Source organism: Vicia villosa, linkage group LG3 (genome assembly GCF_029867415.1).
Source record: "Vicia villosa cultivar HV-30 ecotype Madison, WI linkage group LG3, Vvil1.0, whole genome shotgun sequence".
NCBI classification, from domain to species: Eukaryota; Viridiplantae; Streptophyta; class Magnoliopsida; order Fabales; family Fabaceae; genus Vicia; species Vicia villosa.
The window spans coordinates 64,136,090-64,145,025 of NC_081182.1; the positions used below are offsets into that span (position 1 = coordinate 64,136,090).

At 32.8% G+C, this 8,936-nt stretch overlaps 1 protein-coding gene across 1 annotated transcript; it reads left to right on the forward strand.

Annotated features, from left to right (window-relative positions):
- The first annotated feature begins 2,015 nt into the window (after positions 1-2,015).
- Positions 2,016-7,756, forward strand: LOC131661691 (serine/threonine protein phosphatase 2A 59 kDa regulatory subunit B' gamma isoform-like). The gene is made up of 4 exons (XM_058931297.1): positions 2,016-2,172; positions 2,259-2,303; positions 2,409-3,720; positions 7,132-7,756. Exons 3-4 carry the CDS (start codon positions 2,506-2,508, stop codon positions 7,486-7,488), a joined length of 1,572 nt encoding a protein of 523 aa, XP_058787280.1. The 5' UTR covers positions 2,016-2,172; positions 2,259-2,303; positions 2,409-2,505; the 3' UTR covers positions 7,489-7,756.
- The last annotated feature ends 1,180 nt before the right edge of the window (positions 7,757-8,936 follow it).

Genomic DNA, 8,936 nt, shown 5'->3' on the forward strand with positions numbered 1-8,936 from the left:
GTTTGAGCTGTATAGAAAAATCACAACTAACTTGTCATTTCTTCTTGGCGGTGGTGGTTCCGGTGGCGGCCTTAAAAGAAGAGAAGAAAACTTGGCGGTTGGTAGTGGTTGAGAGAGGGAGATTCCAGTGAAAAGTTTGGCTATGGTGAGGGAATGAGAAGGAGGAGGGATGGAGAAGAAAGTTCTCTCAAAAGAGAGGGAGGGTGCCACCATAGAGGTGGAAGGAGAGGACCACCATGGAGGTGGAGAAGAGCCACCAAACTCTAAAGGGTTGGGGAAAAATTTTCTAGAGAGAAGGAGGAGCATCTCTCTCTCACATATAATCGTGGTATTAATGATATAGATAGTTCGTGAGAAAAATTGAATCGAATTGAAATAAATTATAGTAAAAATTCACTGAACTGAATCGAATAATTTTAATTTATTAAGAATTGAACTGAATCAAAATTATTGATTTGGTATACCGTTTTGAAATTTTAAACCTACCAAATCAGTAGGAGACACATTTTTTTAAACTGAACCGTTTATCAAAGAACTAATTTTTCAATTATTTTTTTTAACTTGTTTTAATCATTATTCGGTTCGGATTCAGTTTCAGTCCGGTTCAATTTTAGTTATGGTTCGATTCTAAAATTGTTTGTGCATAATAGTTTGATTCACTAACCAAACTTAACGATTCAATTATCATAACTTCAAATCGATTGGATTCGACATTTCGATTAGTTCGATTTAGTTCTTGAATTTTTTTTACAAGGCATGAAAATTAAATTCAATGAAAATAAACTAAACTAATTATATTAAAGAATATATAATTAATAACATTTATTATGTGTCATCTAGATAAGGTTGAATTAATTGTCCAATCTATTCTTCATAGATATAATAAATTAATTTATTGAAAATACAAAAGTTAAATTAAAGAATATTTTAGAAATAATATGATCAAGTAGGAAAACATTTATTAAATTTTGATTTTATTTTATACGAGATTTTATTGCCTATTTGTACTAGTATTTTATATATTTTAGAAAATAAAAAATAGACATTTATATTAAAATAATAGTTTTTACTTTCTTTTTAAAAGAAAAAAGTTTTAAAATGATTTTATTAATAAAAAAACATAAAAAATTAAAAAAATAAAAGATCTACCGAAAATATAAAATAATTTTATATTATCATCCATAAGCATTTTGCATTCTTCTAAATCATAATAATATTTTAAAACGGATGAATTCTTATTTATCCAACTCAAAAAAGTTGGGTAAAGTTAATTTTAGTGTAAAATGCATTGAAAACATCAAACAATTATTTTATATAATAAATAATTAAATATATAAAAATCAAATGGTGTCATTTGATTGATGAAAGGTATACTAGCATTATTTTTGTGATGGGTAAGGAAGTTGTCCCTTTTAAAATGATTTAGACCGCCTGTAAATATTTTTTTTACAATGAAGATGCATGTTGAAAAGTTAAATATTACTTTCCATTTAAAACTAATTTTAAAGGTAGTACCCAATGTATGTAAAATAATATTTTAAAGTAACCTATGCAACTTTGCATTAAGAACAATTAATAAACTATTTTTTTTCATATAAATTTTATATTAATTATTTTTTTGTTGAAAAGTAAGTTTTTATATTTTCTCTCCTACCCAATTAATGAATGAACATAAATAAAAATAAATATGTTAATTTATATATAAAAAGTGGTGTATTAATTGTCTCTTATCCTATCCAAGGTTGCATAGGTTAGAAAAATCCTATTTTAAATGTAGAAAGGTAGTTTATCTAGATACACCTCCTTCATTAATCAACAATGTAAAAATATTACATATTTCTTTTTCTTTTCAAAATTACTATATTTGTAGCATTTTCCATACAAACATTTCAAAACTTAAAAAGTGGGACATAGAAGTCATTAGCCTCGAAATTTCGTCCCTTTTTGCCACCGCGATCTGCTTTTTATCAAACAAAACCCCAACTTTTCATATTCTCTTATTCCCTTTTTATCCTTCTCTTCTCTCCAGTTCTCTCTTTACACACACTCATACAGTAACACAAAAAAAAAATCAAATTGGGTTCTTCAAAACATTTCTTCCATTTTTTAATTTTCTGTCACTAAATTTCCCACTTCACTCTTCTCTGAGGTTTTCTCAATCTCACTTTCAATGTAAGCACTTTTCTCTTGTTCATTCTTTCAATTTTCTACAATAACTGATTATTCGTCTAATCATAATTCTCATTTTGTTTCTGCAGAATCTTGGAACAGGTGAGTTTGATTTTGGAAGATGATTTTCTGAGGTATGATTTTCTGATTAGGGTTTTTAGGTTTAGCTGCAAAGTTCTTGATGTCATGTAACTTCTTTGTGTTTTGTTCGTTAATTCTGGTAATGTTGTTGATTGCAGTTGGTTCAGTTCATTTGTTGAATGTTTGGTTGTTTTAGTAGAAAAATTTGGATTTGGATTAGGATTGATTGCTCTCTAGGGTTTGGTTGTTCTAGATATGATCAAAAACATACTTGGTAAAATACCTCGCAAGCCTTCGAAATCTTCAGAGAGGGATTCTAACTGTGACGGAGAGTTGGTCAATGGTGGTTCCAATAGTGTATTGAAATCTAATTCAACTTTTTCAAAATCTTCGAATTCTGCTTCAGGTGGGTTGTATTCTGGGAATGGGAGTTCGAAGAATTCAAATAAAACAAACCAAGCTAAGAAGTCAACTCCTGTAATTGGTTCGACAATGGCTCTTGGTAATGGAGTTTATGAGGCTTTGCCGGGTTTTCGGGATGTTTCTAGCTCGGAGAAGGCTAATCTTTTTATAAGGAAGTTAAATATGTGCTGTGTTGTATTTGATTTTAATGATTCTAGCAAGCATCTTAAAGAGAAGGATATCAAGAGGCAGACTTTGCTTGAACTTGTTGATTATGTTTCTGCTGTGAATTCGAAGTTCAGTGAAGCGACAATGCAGGAGATCACTAAGATGGCAGCGGCAAATTTATTTCGAACTCTACCGTGTTCGAATCATGATGGTAAGCTTGCAGAAGCATATGATCCTGAAGAGGAGGAACTTGCGTTGGAACCGGCGTGGAGTCATCTGCAGATTGTGTATGAAGTTCTCTATAGGTTTGTGGCTTCACCAGAGACGGATGCAAAGCTTGCTAAACGATACATTGATCATTCATTTGTATTGAGACTGATTGATCTCTTTGACTCTGAGGATCAGAGAGAAAGGGAATACTTGAAGACTATTCTCCACCGTATTTATGGGAAGTTCATGGTACACCGCCCGTTCATTAGAAAAGCGATTAATAATGTCTTTTATCAGTTCATATTTGAGACAGAAAGACACAACGGAATTGCAGAAATGCTGGAGTTTTTGGGCAGTATAATTAATGGCTTTGCTTTGCCTTTGAAGGAAGAGCATAAGCTGTTCCTTATCCGTGCATTGATCCCACTTCACAAGCCAAAGTGTGTCTCTATGTATCACCAACAGCTTTCTTACTGTGTTACACAGTTTGTTGAGAAAGATGTCAAGTTAGCTGATACTGTGATCAGAGGTCTTCTGAAATATTGGCCTGTAACTAATAGTGCAAAGGAGGTAATGTTCCTTGGTGAACTGGAGGAAGTTTTAGAAGCCACTCAAGCAGCAGAATTTCAGAAATGTGTGGTGGGATTGTTTCGTCAAATTGCTAGATGCCTCACTAGCCTACACTTTCAGGTGCTTAACAAAACTTCCTCATTTCCTTTTTCCTGTAGCATTTGCATGCATTTCATCAGCATCTATCAATACCAATGATCTCTGTTTCTTTCTGATTTTCCCTCCTCACCTGTCTTCGTTTTCTTTTCTTATGTATGTTTTCCATTTCTTGATTTTTTCCTTCTTCCTAGGGATGAGGTTGTTTTCATAATTTCATCATATGGGCCTCGTATCCGCCTACTTTTCTCTCTTCCTCAGCCCCTTATTATGTTTATGAATATTACTTTCTTGATTGCTTAACTATTGGCAATGAACTTGACTTACAAACAACACGATTATGGCATTGTATGTTGTTTGAATATATAGATTATTGAATAAAAATGTTTTGCACTTGACTAATTTTGTGTGAGCTAGTTGTTATGGATACTGAGTGATTTAAATTAAGGGAAGCAACTTACAAACAATACTTCAGTATATCGGGTATCAGCAGTCTCTGCAACTGTATTTCAATCACAGTTGTGGCTGCATCTCCTGCATTTTTCTGTAGCCTCTGTAAGTTTGTATGTTCAAGGTTAGAGAACTCTCACTGTCCATCAGGCCGCTGAAGTCTTCATCACTGCAACTTATTTCAGGTGCAGGTGTTACATAAGTTTCTTCCTTCATTCTATTCTTTTGTAGCTAATATCCAGCTCTGCATCTGATGCCTCTGTCTTTTTATTTTAAAGAAAACTCTTAAAACTGATTCAGAAATAAAAAAGGCATTACAAGGCCATAATTAAAAGACACGATTTTATTCTCTTATGGTAATTGACACTAGCAAATTCGATAACACACAATTTGGGTGCAATAGTGCGGTTTGGAGTATTCGAGTCTCGTGGCCAATGTCATGGACTCATGGTGGGTAACGTGGGAGCCCCGGCAAAATAGCACTGCCCCTGTTTCTGTGAATTGTGAGCTCCATCTTTCTTTCGTTTTTTTTTTTTGTTTGTGTTTATTGGGATCCAAATTGAGTCCAGTTTAGCTCCTCGTTTTTTTTAAAGCATGACATACAATATAATAAACTGAATAATAATAATAATAATAGTGGCCATCAACATAATAGTCTCAGAACGTGTTGCAATGGCTAGGACTGACCTGAGGTCAAGGGGAAGAATATTGGAACTTCTTACTAGTCACTTCGAAGCTGTTGTTGCCAACCCTTACATCTATGAACATTTCTTCCGGTACCTTGTAATTGTATGTCCTTCATTTTTTTGCTGCTTTGTTGCTACCATAACTATGTTTATTTGTAATTATTTGCTCATACTTTATGTTTGAGCAGATGAATTTTTCTTTTGAAGATTGACAACTTCAAAGGAAATTATTGTGTTAGCAGAAAAACAATGGTCATTGTTCAAAAGATAAATATAAAGTTAGTGAAGATGACTTGTCTATGATGACTTAGGGACTGCAGTGTATATACATTTGCCCCCCTTGGTCGTGCGAAACAACTGAGAGGGCTAAGCGTATATGTACTTTCTTAAGCTATCATCGGCACCCCTCTTCATTAGCTTTAGACATGTATGTCTCTTGAACTCTTTTTATTATATTTTGCGAATAGTAATACCACCATTCCCTGGTTGGCAGCAACGGCTTCAAAGCGATTAGTAAGAAGTTTCAGATTTCTTCCCGTTGACCTAAGCCTAGCCATTGCGACACGTTCTGATATTGACATACAATAAATATAAAGCTCAGACCTCAATATGATAAATTGATGCTAGGCCTAGCCATTGCCCCACTATAGTGATTGATTGCTATGTGTCAATATTTGGGATTGATATCTGTACACTTTACATCACTTTCTTTTTTTTAATTGACAATAGCTATCTTTTATTTTCTCAACTTTTTATGCATTTGTTATTCACTGATATTTTCCAACACTTGAGATATGATGAGTGATTCTTAAAAGTTTGAGTATTAATTTTTTTGTTTTTTGTACAAAACTTCAAAATTTTAATTTTATGTGTTTTATTATGTAAATTTTGTGTTCTTCACTATAGTAACCAGCACTGTTATACTATCTACTGCCACTATAGCATTTTTTGGGTTGGCCTCTTCATGCCATACTCGATCATTAACTAGTATTATTATTGCTGGTTATCTTAGGACATTTTAGTATTGCGATTTTCCACTAAATACATGGGGTTTGCTCGACTTATTTATTGATAAAATTAGAAAGCTAAGCTTATTTCCGGTGGAACATTAACTTAAGAGGAGTTATCTGCAAATTTCTGTCTGCATGCATTTTGTAATTTACTGTTTGTTTGTAATAACTTTCAAACAAAGAGATTTTGCTATTTTATTTTCGAAGTAATTTATTTTTCTCACTTTATACAGGATGGTTGTGTTTGAGTCATGATATCCAAACTGAAAACAGACAATTTTGAAATGAATATTATTGTAAGACTTGGTAGTGATTACTAATTAATTTACAGTTAATGTCTCTAGGGAAATTTATCGCCAATCAATTTAGTCTTGACTATTGACAAATATTTTCTCCGTTAAGATAATATGGATCATTTGTTAAATTTATAAACAATAATCTTAAAAAAGGAAAATTTTATCTGTCGTAGTATTACATCTATGAAATAATTTTACCGCACAATCCATAGAAGAAAGACGATTGTTTTATTTTATTCTTCAATTAACAGTTTAATTTCATTATTGAGAAAAAAACATAGGCAATGTAATGATGTAACTGGACTCTACCAAAACTGAAAACACAGGCAGCTGCATTAATTCATTCCTGATAAGAAGTTGCTCTGGCCGGCTCCCTTATCTTGACAAAATTTCACTCAGAACTTAAAAAGACAATGTAACCAATCAAATTGATCTCTCATAAGCTCACCTTTTAAATTATGTAGGTTAAAGCACCATCAGAGTCTAGGGTTTTTGGTTCCCAGAAGTGCTACATAAAATTAACACTAATGACCCGTGTTACAAATTTTTTCTTTTGATAGAGTTTCATGTGTTTTTGAAGTTTAGAAAATAGCAGTAATCTTTTCTTAAATAGCGGGTTTACTTGCCTGCTCTGCGATTGGCTATTTATCACTGTTATTTTGCTCTCATTCTTTTAAGGGTTTGGAAATGTGGTAGGATTGTAAAGCCATTTTCGAAGTGAGCTGTTTATTGAATATGCAGTAGCGGGGTTTTCTGTTTTTAAATTAAAAAAAGTTGGTTTTGGGAGAGTGGTAGGTGGCAGGACAGGTACATTCATTATTGAACTCGTAACAGACTTGGATAGCTCTTATGAGATAACATTGTCCTTCCTAGTCTCCCTATTTGTTTTTGCGTAATATTTTTCCACAGTTTCTATGAGGATAGCTTGATTCCACAGGAACATTAATTAAGTACAAAATGTGAAACTGAAAATTGACTTGATTTGGTCTGCAGGTGGCTGAACGTGCGCTGTTTCTGTGGAACAACGATCATATCAGAAATTTGATAATACAAAACTGCAAAGTAATACTACCTATAATCTTCCCTGCTTTGGAGAAAAATGCACGGGGCCACTGGAACCAAGCTGTCCAGAGCTTAACTCTGAATGTGAGAAAAATATTCTCTGATGCCGATCAAACACTTTTTGATGAATGCATGATCAAATTCCAAGAAGACGAAATCAAAGAACGAGAGAAGCAAGAGAAGCGGGAATCCACGTGGAAGAATTTGGAAGATGTGGCTATTGCATCCACATCTTTAAGCAACGAAGCAGTTCTTGCATCAAGGTTCGCGTCCGTTGCTACCGTGTAAAACAACTGTTGATTGCAGGTTGTTGAGAGCCATTAGATATTCAAATTGTTAAGTCTACCTCATGGCTAAGAACTGAATGAATGCTTTTAGTTGGAGGTATATCTTATTTTACTATTAGTTTACTGCAAGAAATTAAGATTACGACGAGTTTTGTGGACATGTTTGCTAGTGGTTTTCTGGATTTTTTTGGAGATGTATATGTGTTATAAGGAATGTAATTTGTATTTGACAGTGCTTGTTTATTGGATCCATGTTGTTGGTGGTGGCATATCATATAACTCAATGTTATGCCACTTTTTCTTTTAACTTTCAAACTACATAATTATTCATCACAACCATAAGTTTCAAAAATCAACACACTCACACATAAAAAGGCTATGGCTGGCTGAAACTGGTTGTGCCTTGGTGGAGCATCATGTAAACACAATTAGTATCTTTCCTAACTCAGCACTACACTTTGGACCACACTCTCCTCCACCTTCATCATTTTCAAATCAAAACTCCTATATTTGGTGCTATCAAGTTGGTAGTTTCTTTCACTACACTAGTACCTTCTTTTCATTTTAATTACCCTACCATTTTGTTTAACAAATCATTCAATAACTACACTAAAAAAAAGTACAAAAGTAGGACCTAAAATATGTAGAAATTAGTTTTTGCACCAGATATTGAGAGTGTCTCTCTTATTTACTTCATGAATATTTGTAAGTTAACAAGAATCTTTCTAAACTTATTTTAACCAAAAGTTAAAAGTTAAATCAAATTGTACTACCTTACATTAATTAGTTTTCATTCCTTGACACATCTTAACAGCTACCACCACATGTCACTTGTTTTAACTTGTTCTTATTTTCATTTATATCAAACAATGAAATTAATTTCTACACTACTAAAAATTGCATGGTTGTTGTGTGAAGTAATGTGCAATTAACGTACTGTATTCAAAGTTTGGGACCTATAACTTCATATGATAAATGACATGTGTGATCACTGATGAGTAGGTTTATGCTATTTAATTTTCATATATATTATGAACTACATAAGGTTTTGCCTTCCAATTTTATTGCAAAACAAAGCTAGCTTGGTAGAGTTAATCAAACATTGAACTCAATAAATCAGAGATTAATAAAATGATTGAACTTAACTGGGTTTTAAGGTTCAGCGAAAATGAAAGACGAAGTGATTGGAAGAATCCTTGATCAAATTTTACTTATATGTCGATCAAACTTATTTCAAATTACGTAGACTCATTTTCTATAAAACAATAAGAGATCAAACTTATTTCAAATTACGTAGACTCATTTTCTATAAAACAATAAGAGAAACACACTCAGACTCTGAAAGCAAGTTCGAAATTTTCAATTAACAAAATATAATCATGTTCGGTGTTGATTGGTCCATCCCATTTTTCTTTTGTCTCAGTCTAATTGTGTTTAAAATAATAAAAG

Coding starts and splice junctions, on each gene's coding strand:
- LOC131661691 (XM_058931297.1), top strand. CDS start 2,506: ATGATCAAAAACATACTTGGTAAAATACCTCGCAAGCCTTCGAAATCT. Junction 3,721..7,131: donor TCACTAGCCTACACTTTCAG/GTGCTTAACAAA, acceptor TTTGGTCTGCAG/GTGGCTGAACGTGCGCTGTT.